Raw genomic sequence first — 21,761 nt, forward strand, 5'->3', positions numbered from 1 at the left:
CATGCAGTGCTGGAGATGCAACATAGGTTGCGCATGCTAGGCAAGTCGTCTACCACCAACTGAGTTACATCGGCAACCCCGGGTGTCGCCTCTGAATGACCACCAAGCCGAGCAGGTAGTAGTGATCATAAGTGGATGGCAGTCTACACCACAGTTACTAGAAGCTGAAAGACAGTCGGGGGCATCCTTTCCCAGTGGGCACAAGGAGAGCTGTCAACATTTCGGGGTAAGAGCAGCCCAGCCCAGCCCTGTGGAGTCACTCCTTGGAAGAGGTCATCAGCCAGCTCTTTTCAGCCTTCTTTTGATTAAGATGAGGAGTACAGCCCAAGTAGCTCAGGTGTCTGACTAGGCATCCTGGCTCGCCTCCAGGGCCTCTGCGCGTCTCGCCCCGCCTCTCCGGCTCCTTTAAGAGGCGGGTCTTGGTCGCCAGCCCCAGGGCCTCGGCCAAAGGCTGGGACTTTACTCCGGCGGCGGCGGCGGCGGCAAACGACTCGGAGCTCATCAGCTGCCGCAGGCGCCGCGCCCCGAGGCTGAGCCACGATGAGCGGCAGAGTAGGTGACCTGAGCCCCAAACAGGAGGAGGCATTGGCCAAGGTGAGCCTGATCTTGTCCCAGTTGTGGCCCTCGCCCTCCAGCTGGAAGCCGCTGCTAGGGACGGTCCCCGCGAGCAGGCGACTGAGGGTGAGGCGGCCAGTCGCCCCCGCTTGGCTAGTGCCTAGCGGACCGCTTCTCGCTCAGTGTGAGGACCTTGCGAAGTTTGGTCATCGCGGTCTCCAGCACGAGCAGCCCTGGCGGTGCCCCCTGGGAAGAAGTGGTTGCTTGGAAGCCCTCAGAAGCGGCTGAGGGCACAGAGGCAACATTCATCCTCCGGGCTGGCAGGGACTGGCAGCAGGGCCGTGGGACAGAGGCAGGGGCCCAGGTTTCCTCCCATTTCCGGGAGGTTTTCCTCTTACGGAGACAGCGGCATAAGGAAGGGTCCTGGACAGCTCCGTGGCAAACTCCCCAGAGCCCTTGCGAGGCGTCAAGTCACTGTGTGACCTTGGGCCAAGCACTCACCTGTGTGTTCTTTGATGAAGTCAGAAGAGGGTGGCCGCGGGGCACCTCTGTGTGAAGTCTTAAGATGCTGGGACAACTGGGTTGAGTTCCTTTCCGAGAGAAGAGCCCTCCTCCCTCTGGCAACCCAGACCCTTGGCTGGCAAGGAACTTAGTGGTGCCACTCAGAAAGAAAGGATAGGTCCAGGCTTTGCCTTGGCACATGGGCAGAGAGGCACCTGTCTATTCCGTTCAAGTTCAGGGGCTGGCCCTGCTGCCGGAAAGACCAGTTGCACTGGATCGGAATTGGTGGGGTCCAGCCCCAGCGTTTGCAGACTCCACAGCCAGGCAGTTTCTTCCTTACGCTGGAGTGTAGCAGCAGATGTGGTTGCTGGGGGTGGCTTTTTTTCCCCATGCCAAGTTTACTGTTGACCTGCAGAGGAAGTCTGGCGGACGTGGGTTTGGTGGTGATTAAGCCAGGGGCTACTAGGTAAGGTTCTCAGTGAGGGTGACCTCCCCTTGCTGTTTAGATGACCATTGTCCTAATGCTGGGAGCTGCTTTGGGGGGATGGGAGGGTCTGACCTAAGGCAAAGGGCAGAGGTGGCCATTCCTCATTGGTCTCCTCTGGGGGTGTCCTATAGGTCAGTGACCAGGTAAAGGTCACTGCTGGAGCAGGAGGCTTAGGGAGAGCAGCGGGGGGCCTACTCTCCCCAAGAGCAGATGAGAGGTTGGGGTTAGATGTGGCCTCCCCTTGGAGTCACTGTTTACCCCACTTGGTGGCTACCTGCTGGAGCTGCCCCCTCCATCTGGGCTGTCACCTCTCTCCTTCCCTCTTCTCTTTTGTAGTCTTTGGAGCTCAGCTCGGCCACAGTTTTTGAATGAAGGCATTTGAGACTACCGGCTTCCTTCCCGCTGCTCCCATTACCCAGGGGGCAGGCCGACTGCAGAGGGAAGAGCCTGGGGTCTGGACTCAGATCCGTATCCCAGCTGTTGGGGGTGTTGCCCGAGCCTCTTGCTTTTTCTCTTCATCTGTAAAATGTGACAGTGACACACCTCTTGCAGCTCTGGGAGAGATGGAAGACACAGAACCCAGATAATGGCTGTGCACAGGACAGGTGCTGGGCATCCAGACAGCACTCCCTGTGGCTTGACCAGAGTGTCTGCTAATGGTGTTGATCACTGTTTGCTGGGAATACACCCACTTGCTCAGAAGTGAGGCATGGCAGTGTCCTAGTCCCTTTCGGGGCCCTCCTCTCCTGCCCGACACTCCTAGCAACACGACCCACAACCTCACTCAGCCAGAGGCTACAACAGCATGTAAAGGAGGGCTCTGGCAAAGGCCCCCAATGGAGGGTCTCTTTGGGAAGAGTGAGGTTGAGGAGCTCCCACTTATCCAGTTGTCTCTCCCTATAGTTTCGTGAAAATGTCCAGGATGTGCTGCCCACCCTGCCCAATCCAGATGACTATTTTCTCCTTCGATGGCTCCGAGGTGAGGGGAGATGGGCGTGGGAGGCTGGGGCAGGGGCATGTTCTGGACAACGGAACGATGTCCTCTGGAAACCCTGGCAAACCGAGACAAAAGGATGGCTGACGTCATCCACCCAACCCTTCTACACAATACAGACACAGAAGCCCAGAGACGTGAAGGGACTTGCTGGGTGAGGTCCCAAACCTCTGGGTATGGACGGTTAGCATCCTTTTCATCTAACCTGCAAATCTGTGCTGCAGGCATGAAGGAAAATCAATATCCAGAAAGGCCCCACTCAGTAAGAAGTTGGAGGCAGAGCTGAGATTAGAACCAGGGTCCTGGTGCTGTCAGCTTGAATGAAGGGCACTGTGCATGGGGACTGAGGAGGGTGCTCCCTCCCCATCTTGAGTTCTAGTTCCAGTCATGTGCCAGCTTGGCTGTGTTACCTGGGCCAAGGTCACACATCTCTAGGCTCCTCTTCTGAGAAATGGATTAGATATGGTGCCCAGCTTTTTTGCAAGATAAGGCACGGCAAGGTCTGCCTGTGGAGTGAGGTGAACATGTTGCTGCTAGTGTCGGGATCAGACAGCCTCCATGCCTTGTACCTGTCTGTGCTCTTCCCTCTTCTTATCTGTCATCCGAGGCATGTGCCACCCTTCTGGGCTCTTCTGACACACTTTCACTTTTCTTCATAGAAACTTTACTACTAGACAGAAAACTAAGAGAGTTCCGCTGTGTTTGACTAGCAGAGCTCTGGTTGTGCCGGGGAATTCTGTTGCAGACATCGGTCGGACTTGCCTTGTGTCTGCGTACTCACACATCTCCCAGCCCAGGAAGACCTGCAATAGATAAAAATGATGCCGCTTTTTGCTTTCCAGAACTTTAATAAAGCTGGCATCTTCTTGAAGACCTGCTAGCAGCACCTGAGGACAGGTGTACCCAGGAGAGCCATGTGGGGCTCATGGGCCCCTGGACTTATCACCCTTACCCCACTCCCCGATGTGATCTGGCCCCTCTCCCAGTCTACCTAGAGAGAGTGGAGGGGTGGCGTGGGGGTGGCAATGAAGTCTGTCTATGCTGGAGGACATTTTGGCCTAGCATTTGCTGAAAGGCTTACAGCTAAAGGCAAGTGGGTGGAGGAGTGGAGAGACAGTAGCCTCCTTAAAGGGCCAGTTGCAAGATGATCCAGCTTTAGATTCTGCTAGAAGGAAGCGAGAGGAAGCCATTGAACAACTCTGCAGCTCTCTTTTATTTAGGCACAGGCCAGTGTGAGGTTTTGGCAGCTGGTCCCCCAGACACTAAGCTTTTGCTATCGGAGTCCTGGGATGGGATAAACCACTTGTCTAAGGCTCAATAGTTTAATCAGGACCTGCATCTGGCACCTGCTCCTCCCTCGCAGGATGGTGATTCTCACTCTCCAGATGAGAAAACTCAGGCTTAGACCAGGCAAGGGACTTAAAGGCACAAGGAAATGAAAGGCATGCTCAGAGAAGAGTCCAGGGCCCTGGATTCCCAGCCAGCACCTTTTCCAGTAAGCCACAGCCTCCTTCCCAGGGAACGGCTCCTGAGATCAAGCACTGCTTCGTAATTGTTTTGGGGCTGCTAAGGAGCAAACCCAGGTCTGGGGCATGCCAGGCAAGCATTTTACCACCAACTTGCGTTCCTGGTTTCAAATTCTGCTTCTGAGCAGAGGAAGTTTCCCCTCTGTAGCTCATTTGTGCCTCACATTTTCTGGGCAGGAGCTCTGCCCTACTAAGACCCTATTACGAATTTGAATTGGGGTTTTTGTTGCCTTAAAAAAAAGCACTCTTTCTACCCCTTCATTCCTTTAATTCTAAAGGAGTCTTTTGCGGTAGAATGTGGTATGATCTTGGGGTTCACTTCTCTCTGACTCTCCCCAGCAGTCGGCTGGAAGTGAGATCTGGGTCCCCCAGCAAGGAAGGCTAGTGAGCAAGACAGAATAGAGGAGGGAGGAACCCTGGGAGAGGGAGAGTATGACTGAATGAGTCTGCAGCTTACAGGGCTAGGGTGCGGGCAAACCAGAGCCCAGGCTGCCTGCTCCCCGGCCGGGTTATCGTGTAGTACCCCATGCCAGGCTTTCAGCTGCTTCTGAGCAGGGCAAGCAGGAGCCTAGAAAGACCTGACTCAACAGACATGGTGGGGAAGATCCTGAATGTTGGACCTTGGCAGGTAGGGTTAACTGGAGAGGTTCTCCTGGATAAGGGCACTCAGTTTACTACTCCTGGATCCCTGTTCTCTACCGAGATGAGGGCTCTTCTCTTTTGAGGGGAGCGTCCTTTCTGTGAGAAACTCTCATTTTCACGGTCTAGCTCCTCTGTTACAAAAGGATAGTCAGTTCAAGTTTCTCAAGTGGTATGGTCAGGCATATGCAGGCATACGCAGTATCTGGAAACACACAGATAGGAGAGCTGAGATGCAGACCCATTTTACATTCCTCTAAAAGCTGCCCGGGGCTGCTGGAGGCACAGGAAGGGTGGCCGTGAGGAAATTCCTAAGCCCAGCTTGCCAGAGTGGCTGCTTCATCTGCCAGGAAGAACCTGGCATGCACAGTGGCAGTGGCCTGGCCAACCCTTTCTCTTGTTTGTAAGAAGTTTTTTTGAAATGTGTAATAGGAGAGGGAGAGAGATAGCGGGCGAGAGATTGGGGGTGAGGAGTGCACGCCACAGTGCGCACATGGCGGTGAGAGGAGAACTGTGGAGTTATCCACCTTTGCCTGGCCTCTGGGGAGCAAGCTCAAGTTGTCAGGTTGCTGGGCGTGCACATTAAGCCCCGCTACCCACTGAACCATCTTCTCTCTTTTTAAAATCTTATTTATGTATTTTTTTTAGGTATGAGTACTCTGTCTGCACATTTGCCTGCAGGCCAGAAGAGGGCATTAGATCCCATTGCAGATAGTTGTGAGCCACCATGTGGAAACTGAACTCAGGACCTCTGGAACAGAGCAGCCAGTGCTCTTAACCACTGAGCCATCTCTCCGGCCCACCCACTGAACCATCTTACTAATCTTTTTTTCTTTCTTAAGATAGTGTTTCAATATGTAGCCCAGGTTAGCATAAAGTTGGCTCAGGCCAACTTCAAACTCGAGACCCTCGTGTCTCGACCTACCAAGGAACCACACCCAGGCTTGATCAGACCTTTAGACACACTGCCCTGACTCTGATGGAGGACTGGACTTCACGAATGCAGACTCAGGGTGTATGGTCCCCTGCTCCCAGAGCACAATGCTGGAGGACAGCTGACAGCCCAAAGGGCAGCCTGTGTGTTCAGTTCCAGGGCTAGATCTAGATGTCAATTAAATCAGTGGAGGACGTATAGCCAGAGTTCGTAGGTCAGAGGCCACACCCATCAGACTCTCTGGAATGGAGTAGACTCCAGGGGAAATGTGAGAGGGTTACCAGTGGAGGGCCTGCCTCTCTCTCCACAGAGGGGTTGGCGGCTTAGCCGGTGCGCGGGTGTGAGGAGCACAGGTGTGAGGGATTTGGGGTTTCAATTGACTCTAAGCTCCACCTGAACTAAAGGTGTGACCTTTGCAAAGAGAATTCTTAGGGTATATCGGAGAAGGGGCAAACAACACCTGGGCTCAGCTTGTGAGGTTCGCCTGGGGGGGGGGAGCGGCCAGGGGGACAATATCCAAAGGGAAGTGATTAGGAGATTGTGGGGCTGAGTGTGAGAAATGGCCCTAAGGACGGGCAGCACAGCGGGAAGGAAGGCCCAGGAGGGCAGCCGGAGTTCATGATTTGGGAGGACTGTTGCACGATGGGGGAAGGAATTCTGTTCTTGGGGTGCCCCTGGAGTAGACTGCAGCTCACAGCGAATTAGTGAGCTCCGCTCTTCCGCAGGTGGCCTCAGGGGACAGGGAAATCTTGGTTTCAGATCTGAGCAGGACAACTTGTTGGGGTGAGTCCACGTAAACTAAGACCCCACTGTGCTCCTTTGAGGAATGTGTGAGTCTCTTAGGGAAATGTCAGGATTGGCTAGAGGCACACTGACTCTTCTGCCTCTCCAGGATGTTTGGCAGCTCAGCCGCAGCTCCCGGGACAGCTATGCTCATCTTTGGACTGTGGGTCAATTTCTCAGGGCTGGATGTTATACTGTGGAAGAGATAACTTTTGTCCTTGTGCGGGATGGCCGATTGATAAAAGGTTCCAGGGTTCATTTTTTCTGAGATAAGACCCTTCACCTGATTATCTGCCAGGATACTCTGACCCCAGCGTGGGAACGCTGCCCACTCCCAACTGCCTTGAACTTGACCTGTCTACCCCACCAGCTCAGGGCTGTGGGGTTTTACAAAGCTGACAGTTGGCTGGGGGAACCCACAAGGGGATTGGGCCCCCAGCCTGGGAACAGGTCCGTAGACGTGCGGTCAGATTCCCAACCCTGGTCATGCTTTTGTTACAGCCCGAAGCTTTGACCTGCAGAAGTCAGAGGCCATGCTCCGCAAGGTGAGTCTCTGCCACCACTGCAGTTCCTCCCGCCAGTTGCATTGTGCCTGGACTTCTCCTGCCTACCCATCCACCCACCCCTAGTATAGGTTTTGGTTTATATGACATAGTTATTAGCCAACAATTGTTGCTTTATTCCTGAGGGACAAAGTGCATTTCCTTCCCTGGAAACATTGGACTTCCCTGTAGTGATAAGAGCGGCGGGCTACGTTCCTGGCACCCGGCTGCCCGCACCGCTAGCTTTATACCCGAAATAATTACATGGAAACTGTATTCTTTTAAACACTGCCTGGCTCATTAGTTATAACCTCTTATTGGTTAGCTCTTACATATTGATCTAACCCATTTCTAATAATGTGTGTAGCACCACGAGCTGGTGGCTAACCAGGGAGGATCTTAACCTGCGTCTGTGTCTGGCGGGAGAATCATGGCAACTCACTGACTCGGCTTCTTTCTCCCAGCATTCTGCTCTGTCTACTCCACCCACCTAAGGGCTGGCCTATCAAATGGGCCAAGGCAGTTTCTTTATTAACCAATGAAATTAACTCCTCCATCACTTCCCTGCTTCATAACTAGCCCAAAATGATGTTCTTGCTGATATATCTGAAGAAACGGGCCTCCTTTTCCACCCTTGTCCAGTTCCTTCTAGGGGTCATCTGTGCTGGTCACCTATTCGTCCTATTCAAGACCCCACCACCACCACACACCTATTCTTCTGCCTTGTGTTTCCTAAATCTTTGTGTATTTGCAGCATGTGGAATTCCGGAAGCAAAAGGACATCGACAACATCATCAGCTGGCAGCCACCCGAGGTGAGGACCAATTATCCCACTCCACCCCTGTGTGAGGATGCTTATTAGGCTCCCAGTCTGTACCCTGGTCTACTGGACCTGGAACCTCAGAGGGAGACACTATAGTTCCAAAACAGGTATATCTCAACACCTGGGGGAGGATGTGAAGGGAGAAACTTGTGAACCAGCAGAAGGGATGGATGTCCCGGGCCTGTCTACGAGGTGCTTTTGTATGTCTTTGGCCAGGTGATTCAGCAGTATCTGTCAGGCGGCAGGTGTGGCTATGACCTGGATGGCTGCCCAGTCTGGTACGACATCATTGGTCCCCTGGATGCCAAGGGTCTGCTATTCTCCGCCTCCAAGCAGGACCTGCTCAGGACCAAGATGAGGGACTGTGAGCTGCTTCTGCAGGAGTGTGCCCACCAGACCACAAAGGTATGGTCTGTCTGTCGTTGAGTGATTTGATCATGGTGGAGACAGTCAAGGAGAAGCAGGAATGTCACATAGGGATGAAAGCACCTGTCTCAGAGTTTGCGTTTCCCAGACCTGAAATCTCAGGGTTTTAGATGAACATACTACCAATCCATCTGTTTTCTTCTCTTCTTCCCTTTCTTCCCTCCATCCATCCCCTTGACTGAAGATTGAACCCAGGGTCTTGTGCACATTAGGCAAGTGCTCTACCACTAAACTATGCCCCCATCTTGTCACACTTTGATTTTGCTAAGTAAAAACTTAAAATAACCTTCTATTGTTGCCATGATGACTCCCCCAAACTGTAGGAATGGTGTATGTAGGGGAGACCCGAGACTAAAATGTGGTCTTTTACTGAAGACATCCGGTTTAATAAATGCCACTAGTGTGAGTTAGAGCCCAGCTGGCACAGTGCTCACTCTGCACATCCAGGGCTTCCACCCCAATACAGCAGGGAGATGAGTGGTATACACCTGTAATCCCGTGATTCACAAGCCTGAAGTAGATAGCCGAGTGGTGGTGGCGCACGCCTTTAATCCCAGACTCAGGAGGCAGAGACAGGCAGATCTCTGTGTGTTCGAGGTCAGCCTGGTCTACAGAGCAAGTCCCAGGACAGGCTACAAAGTTATAGAGAAACCCTGTCTTGAAAAAACAAACAAACAAAAAAACAAGTCTGAGGCAGGAGGCTCTTGAATTTGAAGCTAGCCTGGAGTATGTAGTGGGACCTAAAAACAAACAACAGAAAACAAAAAACTATAAATTACTACAGCTGAAGGTGTCGCTCAGGGACAGACAGCTCACCTCGCACAGGCAAGGGCCAAGTTTTAATTCTCAGCCCAACATCTCCCCAAAAACAAAACAAAGCAACAACAAAACCCTCAGAAAACCACCTCACTACATTGTTACTACTTTTCTTGTTTCTGTGGGAACCAGTGAGATCCTGTCTTGGACTAAACTACCCTTGGGCAGCTATGGGGTGTGTGTGTGCCTGGGTGGTCCTGATGTAGACAAATCCAGGATCCATGCTCCTCCAAGTTTATTTTCAAAGCATCAGGGTGACAATTCCCTGCTAAGAAAAGGACTGAGGCACTGGAGAGATGACTCAGCAGGTAAATGACTTGCTAGCAAACCTGAGAACCTACATGGCAGAAGAGAAGAAGCAACTCCCACAAATTATCCTCAGAGCTGCACACTCCCACTGTGGCATGTACACACACACACACACACACACACACACGCACGCACAGTGGGGGAAAGGGAGGGAGGGTGGGGAGACAGACAGACAGACAAATATAAACATATTTTTTTTAAAAAAGAAAGGAAGGACTGAGGAGCAAGCTGGAGCCATCGCTAACCCCTCCTCCTCCAGCAGCTGCAGATGGGTTAAAGCAGGGAGACCTCTCAGCACTGTTCTTTGCTGAGGTTCACAAAAAGTCCACCCAGTACAGAACCTGAGAGGCTGGGGACACAAACGTGGTTCAACCTGCTGCTTCCTTAGAGCTTAGGTAGAATGAAGTGTCTAAGCCTGCAGGAGAGGTGCTGCCCAGGGAGCATGCAGTAACTGACAGGAGGACAGAGGCCATCAGGAGAATCTGCTGGACAGTGGGGACCTTGGATGTGACCTTGATCCACCCTAGTCCTTTGCTAGAGGAGAATAGTTTGTCTAGGTCACAATTCCACCCTGGATGACATCTCCATCTCTGCTGCCTGCTCTGTTTGTACCCAATGAGCATTGGCCCTGAATTCAGCAACTGCCTTCCGCTGTCTGTCTGTTCCCAGTAGCTAGGGAAGAAGATAGAGACCATTACCATGATTTATGACTGTGAGGGGCTCGGCCTCAAGCACCTCTGGAAGCCTGCAGTGGAGGCCTATGGAGAGGTAAGAGACAGGGAGCGGGGACAGGACTCACAGGTTGAAGGGCATAGTGGCCTGGAGGCCTGAGCTACTTAAACTAGGACCACTTCTGCTTCCACAGTTTCTCTCCATGTTTGAAGAAAATTATCCCGAAACACTGAAGCGTCTGTTTGTCGTTAAAGGTAAGTTGGGAATTTCTGGTGATGGAGCCAAATACGAACAAGAGGCTGGAACCATTGCTTGGGGGCAGACTGAGTGAGCACCAGCCACAGGAGAGGCCCAGGGGCCTGCTCAGAAGCCTGACCTTGACTTTAGCCTGTATAGATGCTTTAGGGCTCCCAGAGCGTGTGAGCCACCTGGCCCCTTAGGAGTCAGGCTGGTGATGCCATAGGAGGAGACTGGTTGGCTACAATCCTTGTAAGCCTGGCAGAGCCTCACGCTTAGCTGCCCCATGAGTAGAGATGGGTGGCCGATGACATTGGCAGCATCTGAGTTACTGTTGCTCTCTGCTTCACGTGGTCTTGCCTCTCTTCCAGCCCCCAAGCTGTTTCCTGTGGCCTATAACCTCATCAAGCCTTTCCTAAGTGAGGACACTCGTAAGAAGATTATGGTCCTGGGGGGTAAGTGGCCCAAATGCTACACACTGGTGTGTGTGGTCCAAACAACGTTTGACTTTAGGGGTATGGTCACAGCTTCCAGGGCAAAGACCTATCTTCTACGTTGGGAGTAGTTGGGACATAGGGGCAAGTGGAGACAGATCTGTGGCTTCTTGTGTTTCCTCACACACTCTAGAAGCAAGCACTGGGCTCACCATGCAAGTTCAAAGATGAACGAAATTCCAGGGCTTATCCTGAAGGGGCTTACAGTATACAGGGAGAGACAACTGCAGAGAGAAGGCTATGGTATGAACCAGAAGACACTAGAAAGAGCATCAGGAGGGTGCGTGGAGATCATCTGCGGGCAGGCAGGAGTGAGCGACTCCACTCCCACAAACACTTCTTCAGGACTGGTGCCAGGTGCCAGGATTAAGACAGTCCCTTGGCTAGTTCTCAGGGAAGGGAGACACAAACATGCTTGTCGGCATGATACATAGGACAAAGGGAAACACAGGGTAGTCACAGCTAGCAGCAACTCTCATCCCACCAGACTTGAGGTGAGAGCCATGTCTACCTAAGCTACACACAGCAACATGAGCAAGGTGGCCACATGGAACAGAGCATGAAGAGGAGCACTGAGTAAAGGCCTCCCTTAGGATGGTGCAGGTAGCGGTCATGGAATGAGGCTGAGTTCCTGGACACACAGGAACCAAGCAGAGTTACCATGGTCATATTTTCAACCTACCAGCAAAAATCCACGAAAGCCAGAGGCCAGTTTGCATGCCATGCTGTTGCCCACGCAAGAGATGGTGTAAACCTAGGCAGTGACATGAGGGACAAGGAGGAAAGGCCGGAATTACAACTTGCCTAGGAAGCAAAACAGCAGAGATGGACTGGCCGCGGAGAGGAGGTTAAATCATGACTAGAGGCTGACTATGCAAAACCTACTGATGCTGAGGATCCAGGAGTCTGCAGTGAGCCTGAGGGACATCCAAGTCCTAGTACAGAAAGAGTAAGAGGAGCCCACTGGGGACCGAGAAAAGGGTTGGATATGCAGAGGAGTGGGAGAGTGCCAGGGCCCAGGGAAGGTGTAACCCCAAACCAACCAGGAGGACACACAGGAACCAGGCTTACTGGAGACAGGGAGTGGGCTGATGGGCTACAAAGGTGAACTTGGACAGGCGCTGGAGTTGAACTGTCCGAAGGTGTCTTCAGGGCTGACTTTAGATAACATATTGCAATGTGGCGATTTTGGTTTGTTTGTTTGTTTTTTAGATTTATTTATTTATTTATTTATTTATTTATTTATTTATTTATTTATTATGTATACGGTATTCTGTTTGCATATATGTCTGCAGTCCAGGAGAGGGCACTAGATCTCACTACAGATGGCTGTGAGCCCCCATGTGGTTGCTGGGCATTAAACTCAGGACCTCTGGAAGAGCAGCCAGTGCTCTTAACCTCTGAGCCATCTCTTCAGGCCCTTGGTTTGCTTCTTTACCTTTGGGCTAAGACAAAGCAGGAGTGGCAGCTTTGGGCTGGAAGGGCGGTCATGTCTAGTTTCGCGGCGCCTTGGAGGTTGAGGATCACCAGGTCCAGGTCTGTCTGGGCTACATTCTAAGTTCAAGGCCAACCCAGGTTACGTAGTGAGACCCTGTCTCAAAAACGACGTGGGCTGGCTCCACGGGTAAAACATACACTTGTTATACAAGGCTGATGACCTGAGTTTGACGCCTGATCCCACAGTGGAAGGAGAGAACCCCCAAAAGCTGTTCTTTAGCGTCCACATTTATCGTCCCAACACACACATACATCAGACACAAAAGAACAAGAAAACATTTAAGATACCTCAGGACTACGGAGGTAGAAGGTTGAAACTACACAATGAATTTCAGGTCAGCCTGGGTTACACAGTGAGACCCTATTCCAAACCAAAGGACGTCAGGACTGGGGTGGTGAAATCCCAGCTTTGGCTGTGGCCGACGGCTGTTCTGTGTAAGACGGGAAGGCCTCTCTTGATTTTCTCCTAGCTCTCCAGCTCAGTTGGGAGAAGAACAGAATCAGCGCAATAGGTTTTTCTGGGTTTTGGTTTTTCTGTTGCTACCACCCACCAAGTGTGTGAGTGAGGCAGTTTGGTTCCCTGGCAGCAGAGCTGTGTAGGAGGTTTGGGCTGTTCTCCTATCCACACTTCAAATTCTTTCCACCAAATGTGCCTTGGGCAGACTGGGAAGAAACAAGATCTCCAACAGAGGAGGGGTCAAAGTTACTCCAGGTTGGTCACGGAGTTTAGCAGTGCCAATGAAGTCACCCCAAGGCCACAGGCACCATGTTCTCAAGCGTCACATGCTTTGGGGTCCTAAACAACTGAGGGCTGGCAGACACAGGATTGTCAGTGTCCCAGTCATCTATGCAGAGGATACAAGGCTAGTCCCTGGCCTGGAGCTGCTTGGTATAGACGGTCTATACAGTCGGCGTGGCTTCTGGGATTAAACATTGTGCCAGGCTGGTATTTCTTGGGGAAATGATTCTTGGCAGCAGACACTTGAGAGCAATTGCTCCAATCGGGAGAAGATTTAGTTAGACAAGCAACAACAACAAAAGCGGTCAGCCAGCCCAAAACAATTTCTTGTTCAGACGTGAAGTTGACTGGGTAAAGCCAAGTGAGCCCATTTGAGGGGTCCCTCTCCAGTGGGGTGCTCTTTCAGTCAGTGTAGGAGAAAATGGGAGGTCAGCATAACTGCATAAGAACCTGTAGTCCTGCTGCATGACACGCCCCCCCATCCACTATGACAGCAGCCCAGGGTTTCTGAACCCCGGCTCTTTCTGACGCTGTCGTACTGTGTACACATCATGTGCTGAACCCCGGCTCTTTCTGACGCTGTGTCGTACTGTGTACGCATCATGTGCTCACGAAGTACTCCATTTCCCCCCCGAGACACAGTCTCACTATGGAGCCAAGGCTGGCCTCACACTAATGGTACTCCTGCCTGCAGTCCCTTGGGTGATGTGTGCACCATGCCAGCCTGTAATGCTTCCTTTGAAGGCAGGGCCAGACTTCTCTGCCTCTTCAGGACTGACCGCCAGGTATGAAGTCCTGCCTAGTGACACATTTCTGTCCTTCCCTCTCCTGCCAGCAAACTGGAAGGATGTTTTACTCAAGCATATCAGCCCTGAACAGTTGCCTGTGGAGTATGGAGGTACTATGACCGACCCTGATGGAAATCCCAAGTGTAAATCCAAGGTATGGGCCACCAGCTGGAGGTCAAAGGGGAGTCTCTGCTCAGAGGGCACCCTGACTCATCCTGTGCTCTGCTTCTAGATCAACTATGGCGGTGACATCCCCAAGCAGTACTACGTGCGAGACCAGGTGAAGCAGCAGTATGAACAGAGTGTGCAGATCTCCAGAGGCTCCTCCCACCAAGTGGAGTATGAGATCCTCTTCCCCGGCTGTGTCCTCAGGTAGGACTGCCTGCTTCCCGAGATCCCAGCCTTTGTCAGTGCCAGTGGGTGGGCTGCGGTGCAAGAAGCCCAGTTGCCATGGACACACACACAGGTGGATTTCCTCTGCAGGTGGCAGTTTATGTCGGAGGGATCAGACGTGGGTTTTGGGATTTTCCTGAAGACCAAGATGGGGGAACGGCAGCGGGCAGGGGAGATGACAGAAGTGCTGCCCAACCAGAGATACAATTCCCACATGGTCCCTGAGGATGGGACCCTCACCTGCAGCGAGCCAGGCATCTGTAAGTATCTGGGTCTTGGCAACACGTGAAGCCCATACCTTTCTGCTTATGACACACCTCCTCTTCTCTTCCTCAGTGCGCTGGTTACCTCAGTGTCAAAATAGGAAGGGGTACTCTGTCTCATGACACAGAGCAGGAAAACTAGATTTGGAAAGATGCAAGTGACTTCCTTAAGGGGGTCAGATAGTTAACAGCAGGGCAGAACTCTCACTGATATTCCCAAGTAGAGGCGATTGCCATCATAACCAGGGAGTACAGGACTTCAGAAGTCCGGCTTTTGGGAGCTGGGCATGGTGGAGCACACCTGTAATCCCAGCACGTAGGAGGCTGAGGCAGAACTGCAAGTTGGGGCCAGCCTGGGCTGCACAGGCTTTCTCCGAGGCTAAGTAGGCCTGAGACAGCAGCCAGACATTTTTTTTAGGGATGCCTGTCCCCTTAGAAGTCAGAGGCAGGGGCTGGAGAGATGCCTCAGTGGTTAAGAGCATTGTCTGCTCTTCCAAAGGTCCTGAGTTCAATTCCCAGCAACCACATGGTGGCTCACAGCCATCTGCAATAAGGTCTGGTGCCCTCTTCTGGTCTTCGGCATACACACAGATAGACTATTGTATACATAATAAATAAATAAATAAATAAATAAATAAATAAATAAATAAATATTAAAAAAAAAAAGAAGTCAGAGGCAGAACTGACTGTGTGGGTGTAAGGATTTCACAGGGCACGCATGCCAAAAAAAATGCCAGCCTTAAGCATCCTGAACATTGACCTCCAGGTCGACACAGGATGTGAGAAGGCAGCATACACAGGACAAAAGGGCTTGCAGGGGCTCATGTGGTGATGGCTAAAACCCTTTAGACCCAGAATCCCACTTCTGAAATGTGGCCTACAGAAACCTTTACAAGTTCCTAGCAGCCCGTAAAGCCAGTGAGTGACACAGCACATGGCCACAAGGTCCATCCACACAACAAAACATGCAGTCATTAAAGAGAACACACTGACAGTTAAGATGTTAATTCATGTTAAGCAGGTAAACATGAAATACAGTGTGTGTGACATATGAGTGTGTAAACAGAAAGGAGTTCTGGGAAATCCACACTAACTTGAGGGCAATTGGGCTGACAGAGGGAGTTCATTTTCCTCTATTTCTGCAAATATATTTTACGATGTATTCTAGGATAGTGGAAAAAGCACCAATGTATGCACACAAGCCAGACAATTTCTAGTTTCCTAACAGAGCCAGGAGACGAAGGGTAGAAAAGCGAGGAGCAAGGGCATTATGATCCGATCTGAGCTGGACTTGACCACTGGCTGTGTGTGGACTTGGGCAAATGACTCGGCCTTCCTGAGGGTGGCTCCTGATTGCTGCAACTGGGAACTTGCAGAGATGCCAGGTTCCATGCGATAAGATCCGTGAGGCCATGGGCGTAATGCCAGAAATAGAGCATGCGACTCAGCACCGACAGCCATGTTTATTACTATTATTAGGGTAACTAGGAGAGCAGGACTGTCCCCAGAGATGGCAGCATCCCTGGGCGCCACTGCTGAGGCTGCACCTCTGAGAGGCAGCACTAGCCCCGCAGAGATCTGCTCCTTCCTTCCCGTCCAGCAGCCTGTGGTGCCGGTGCTCCCTCCCTAGGGATATACCACACCGGGCAGGCGGGTACAATCTGGCTCCCCGAGGAGTAGGATCATTCTTGTTAGTGAGCAGCTAAGTCACAGGGGCACTGAGAACAAGGATTGGCACAGCCCAGGCATTGCCATCCACAAGGGAGAGAGCACTTTATACTCGCAGGGTAGACTTCTCTTCAGAAGAGGAGGCTGAGGCATAGACAAGATGTTCTCTTTCCCATCACGTAGCTAGTGTAGATGCTGAGAGAGGACACTAGAGGCTCCTAGTCACAGACTGAGAGAAAATTAAAACATTTATCCTTGCTGTGACGAGAGTCCCAGATCAAGGAAGTACAGGGTAGCAGGAGGCCAACACTGTTCATCTTAAGGATAAACAGCCTTTATTACAGCAGGATGGGAACTGCAAACCCTCGTTTACTTCAGTCCTTCCTGGATCTGTTCCCCACAGGAACCCTTACCTGCCTGGGATCTGCTTATTTGCTGGAGGAGCAGAGGCAGGCCACGGGATAAAATTCCCCTTCCCAGATGGAAAGGCAGGGAGGTAGGGTCAGATGTCATGAGGAGGCAGGGTTGTTGAGTCTAGAGATCTAAGGGCAATGCCTCTGAGGACCAGGTGACCCCTGCAAAGTGGAGCATGATCACCCCATAGAGAATTAAACCTTTGGGTATGTCAGCTTCAAATGGTGCAAACACAACCTTCCCTGGGCTTCTCTGCCCCTTGCTCAGATGGACTGAGGAGAGGCCAACATTTGGGTGGGTTTTACCTTCTCCCAATTACTGAGAGCCTACTGTGTGAAATGCTCAACTAGGGATGGAAAGAATGAAGAAAAGAATGAAATGGACTTTGAGCAGTGGATAGGAAGGTCTGAAACACCGTAGGAAGGGGTCAGGCAGTGCTGGAAGAAGAGGCTCCTGAGGCATGGATGCTGAGAATGTCTGACTTTGCCACTACCTCTCCCAGAGGGCTCCCAGCAAGTGTCTCTCCTTCACCATAAAATGAGGGAAGTAGGCTAGAGCAGATTTCCTTCTGGAGTCCATGGACACCCCAGAGAAGTGGTTCTGAATCTAAGAACCAACACTGCCCTCTCATAATGTCTATTGTTCCCATTACTCACAGACAATGTAACCCACCTACGCGTATCATTTTAAAATCAATATACTCCACCTGTAATATAAAATAGAAACAAGGAAGTCAATTTGAATATAATAATTATTATGAAGTACCAAGGATTCAACCCAAGGCTTCCTGCATGCTAGGCAGGGGCTCTAACCCCAAGTCCCAGAGCTAGAATTTATACATTTTACTACATATATGAGAGGCAAGATGACACCTACTTCCCTAAAGAACAGCGTCTTTCTCTTTGGGACACTGGCCCTGAAACCTCAAGGTGCTCCAAGGGGCCAGTCACCCATCATATGCTGAGATGCCCTTGACTGGAGGGCCTCCAGGGCCTCCATGAGCCTTTGAATACACGACCAGTGTCACCCTGTGCCACACAGACCTACGAGCTGTAAGACTGCCCTTCCCTATGCATGTGCCTCCTACAAAGCCCTTCCTTGTGTTCGAGGGCAGATTTTTTGCCGAGCAAAGCATCTCAATCCTATTCCAAGGAGATCAAAGTACGATGGACTCTGGTTGCCCAGAGGAGGGGAGTGTGGGATCTTCAGGACCTCTGGTAGAGATGGGAATCAGATGACTGACACCATGAAGTATCAGGGAAAAGGAGTGGGTGCTGTGCGGACTGCTGGCCCAATGCAGTTTATCCCAGGGTGAGAAGTCAGATGCTGGGAAAGTGAGAAAGGAGCAGCGTGGAAGGGTGGTGCTGCTGCTTCTGTTTTCGGGCTTAGCTGTCCTGAAGGGGCATCTGAGGGAGATGGGACAAGCTTGCAAGAGGCAGAGTTAGAGCGAAAGCAAGCCTGTTCAGTGGCCAAGACTTAGACGCCATCCCTGCCAACTGTGTCCACGCTCCTTCCTAGAGGACACACATCCCACAGCCTCCTCACCCGCCAGCCTGCCAAACATTCCCCACCCTGTAGAGGCCTGACTCTATAGCGAGCCCGCCAAGCGCTGTACAGTCACATATGCAAGGAGCATGCCCATTATTGAGTGTATGTTTGGAGACAGCTGGACAGTGTGAGAAAACCTTGCTTCCAGAACAGTGCCATTCCTGGGTGCTACCACCAGAGAACCTCCAATTGTAGACATACCTCCCCCCAGTTATTTTTATACATAAGTTAACAAAAGTGTTACAAACTGTTCTGAAGTTTATTTTGGCTTCTGTATGTATCTTAGACACCACCACCGTTCTCCCTGCCGCCACTCTGTCTATGTAGCTCAGTCTGGACTCAATAGTATATAGCCGAGGCTGGTCTTGAACGTCTTACCCTCCTAAGTGTTGCGATTACAGGTGTGTACCACCATGGCCAGCTAAGCTCTTTCTTTTTAATATCAGAACAGTGTTCCAGAAGACAGACTGCAACACAAATTGCTCAAGCAACTCTGCTTTGATGAGCAGCCCATCCTTTTATTATTATGGGCAGGCATGCAGTGAGCACCCCTTGCCCCATTAATCCTCCCAGAGGGTAAGCACCTGGTTCATAAATTTTGCAGAGAAATGGAATGGGCTGGGCTTCCCAGGATCCAAATCAGGCAGGAGTATGGACAGGAAGGCAAAACAGAGGGAAAGCCAACCCCACCATTGCCCCACTATGCGACATAAAACCTTTTCGCTGATGCCAAGTAGGACCGCTGCTGAGTTCAGAGCTGCAGTGGGGAAAAATGTGACCACACCGACAGACTACAAACCCTGTGCTTTCCCACACAGACGTCAGCGTCACAACTCTGGCTGCTAACATTAGTCAGCCTGGTCTAAGGAAGCCACGGCTGCTGGTCTTGAAGGCCTTTTCCTTCCAAGCTCTTACAAATGTCTCTCTGTCACCCAACTCTCTAGGCCTGTGCTGTGTCATACAGTTTTCTTCCACTTTATGAACACAGTGTCAACCCCGTGAGACTGAGTTTCAGAAGGCCAAGGACTTTCCCCTCCATCCCCTAGCACACCCTTGCTCAGTCAGTAAAATCCAGTCCTGCTCACCTCCCTTCGCCTCCTGGCGGGAACTGCTTGAATGTTTCCTTTTCTGCTCCCTCAGATGTCCTGCGCTTTGACAACACCTACAGCTTCATCCATGCCAAGAAAGTCAGCTTCACTGTGGAGGTCCTGCTTCCGGACAAGGCAGCAGAGGAAAAGATGAACCAGCAGGGGGCAGCCACGCCCAAATAACAGCTCTCTCCTGCCCCCCTTAGAGCCTTCCTGTCGGTTGTTTCTTTGTAGTAGCCACTTTCCTACAACCTAGTAGGCCTAAGAAACTGGGCTGGAGGGAAGACTTGAGACTGCACAGGAGACCAGGGCAAGAATCCAAAGAGGACAAATAGCTAGGGTGGGTCCTTGTCATCAGACTGCTAAGGGGGTCTCCAGAAACTGGCTCTAACGATGTCTACCCTGGAGACCTGCCAACTTCACCTGCCCAGTGACAGCTAAGTCAGGGAGAGGAGGGGTACACAGGATGGCAGCACGGAAAAAATTAGAAAGAAGTGAAGAGATTGGGGTGCCACACTCAGGGAAGTCAGCTGCTAGGAGGACATTTGCTCCTAAACGAACATGGAACAAACCTCCATGATCGTAATGATGGTTGCAAGGGAGCAGGCTGCTAGGCACAGGATGGGAATCCCCACCTCTTCCAAACTTTTGTAAAAGGCTTGAGTATCTCCCCCACCCCCCCACACACACCCGAATCTCAGGAGTAACCCAAGTCGGCACTGGGAGGCAAACGGAGGGGCCTCTCTCCCCTAGAGAACCTTGCCAACTCCTGGGCCCCACTGGCTGCCTGTTTAGTTCTAATGGTTGCCAGTGACCCAGAGTTCTGTGGAACTTTGGTACCTGGCCACTGCTGTCCAGTGAAAGAGAAACCTTCCAAAAGCACAAGGGTAATTGCCTTCAGGAATGACAGATCTAAGTAAGCCTCCACTTGAGCAACCCTACGCAAAAACGGGAAGTGCCTGGGAACCGGTCTCCCGACTGACCTGGGAGGTCCTTCTCTGTGGAGGCATGTAACGGCAGGGCAGCAGTGGGTTCCTCTTGCCTCTAAACGCTGGTAGCCAGGGAAAAGGGGCGGCCACAGTCGACCTTGCAATAGTAGCTCTTGACCCTACACACCTTGTGAGCGAACTCGAGGTTATGGTTACGGACTGCCCAGAATTCTGGAACGCGGCCCCAGGCCCTTGCGGGGACCCCCTTTCCCCTCGGAATGAGACCCCGGCCCAGCCTGAGTACTCGTTCACCAAGCAGAGGGAGCTCTGTATAGGCGCAGGGCTAGCAACCAGAGAGGGCCGAGGCTACCCAGGATCTAGTAACACACCTCAGGAACATTTCCTGGCCTTGGTTTACAATGCTGTTAGGTACATTAACCAATGAATAAAGCAATTTTCAAATCAAAGGAAGTAGAATTCACTGCCTATCGCCGGCTTCCTCGCGGTCTCTACACTAGATCCAAACTTGAACTTGTCAGAAGGCAAGTTGAGGACTCCGGCTAAAATGACACACACACGCGCGCGCGCGTTCAGATCCTCTCCTCTCGCGTGAACTTTCCCCGAAGTCCTACGAAGTTGTCTTCTGATTTGCTCAGCAACTGAGTGTCGTCCGCCATCTTTGTTTATGGCATGAAGACGCTCCCGACAGCCTTCACGGTGAGGGCGGAGACCCCGCCTCATTCGGTGGTTCCGGACGTACGGGGTGGTTCGTTCGCGCCGAGCGGCGCGGACGAGCGTGTGCGGCGTGAGCAACGGGTACTAGAAGGGAGGGAGGCTGCGGGTTAGCGTCACGTGGTTTTAGGGACCGTCTTCTAATTCCACTCCAGCACTACCGGTGTTTCAGGGCCTGTAGACAGATCTACCTTTCCCACCCGCGCCGGCACCGGGCCCTGTCCCCATTGACCCTCAAGATCCTATGGGGACACAGGCTGAAAACGGTGTCTTCCACAGGGAGTCGGTATCAACCTTTCAGATCTTTAGTCACGGGTTTAAAAAAAAAAAAAGGCTAAAAGAGCAGTACAGAAACCCTGCTCTTAACTACCTGGAATTGTTGCAAAGATTTTTTTTTTTTTTTTTTAATACGTATCCCAGGCCAGGCCTGGAACTCCCTATGTAGACAGTCTGGCTTCGAACTCATGTAATGCTGCCTGTTTTGCCTCCTAAGTTTTGGGATTAGAAGCATTCGCCACCATGCCTGACTTTTGAAAATATTTAAGATAATTTGTATTTATGTGTATGTGTGTGTTTCTGTATGAGCGTTTAGCGCGCCTGTGTGGATGCTTCTGGAGGCCAAAAGTGTCAGATCCCCTGAAGGTGGAGTTACAGGTGGCTGGGAGCCACCTATGTAGGTTCTGGGAACCATGAAGGGCTGGAGGCGCTATTAGCTACTGAGCAATCTCTCCACCCCCCCACCCCCCACCCCCCATTTTGTTTTACTGACCTGGACTTGGAAAGGGATTTGGAAAGGAGGTGGCTAACATCTACAAGGCGACACAGCAGGATTTGTCTCCAGGGGCCACACTGTCGCCTCTGATGTCCCAGAGTGCTTTTCCCCTGCAGGGAAAGGGCTCATAATAACGAATCCCCCAACTCCCTCCTCCTTTTTATTCTGCTCATTTCCCTCGAGTTTAGTATG

At 51.6% G+C, this 21,761-nt stretch overlaps 1 protein-coding gene across 2 annotated transcripts; it reads left to right on the top strand.

Moving 5' to 3' along the window:
• Positions 1 to 449: 449 nt before the first annotated feature.
• Positions 450 to 20,512, top strand: Sec14l2 (SEC14 like lipid binding 2). Of its 2 annotated transcripts, XM_057771673.1 has the most exons (12): positions 450 to 594; positions 2,447 to 2,522; positions 6,921 to 6,964; positions 7,716 to 7,775; positions 8,001 to 8,189; positions 10,008 to 10,103; positions 10,201 to 10,261; positions 10,616 to 10,699; positions 13,810 to 13,916; positions 13,995 to 14,134; positions 14,246 to 14,415; positions 19,189 to 20,512. In XM_057771673.1, exons 1-12 carry the CDS (start codon positions 541 to 543, stop codon positions 19,317 to 19,319), a joined length of 1,212 nt encoding a protein of 403 aa, XP_057627656.1. In that variant the 5' UTR covers positions 450 to 540; the 3' UTR covers positions 19,320 to 20,512. The 2 variants fall into 2 exon arrangements, with proteins under 2 accessions (XP_057627656.1, XP_057627657.1); XM_057771674.1 differs by lacking the exons at positions 450 to 594; positions 2,447 to 2,522 and adding an exon at positions 4,284 to 6,419.
• The last annotated feature ends 1,249 nt before the right edge of the window (positions 20,513 to 21,761 follow it).

The sequence above is a fragment of the Chionomys nivalis genome, chromosome 6 (assembly GCF_950005125.1).
Source record: "Chionomys nivalis chromosome 6, mChiNiv1.1, whole genome shotgun sequence".
NCBI classification, from domain to species: Eukaryota; Metazoa; Chordata; class Mammalia; order Rodentia; family Cricetidae; genus Chionomys; species Chionomys nivalis.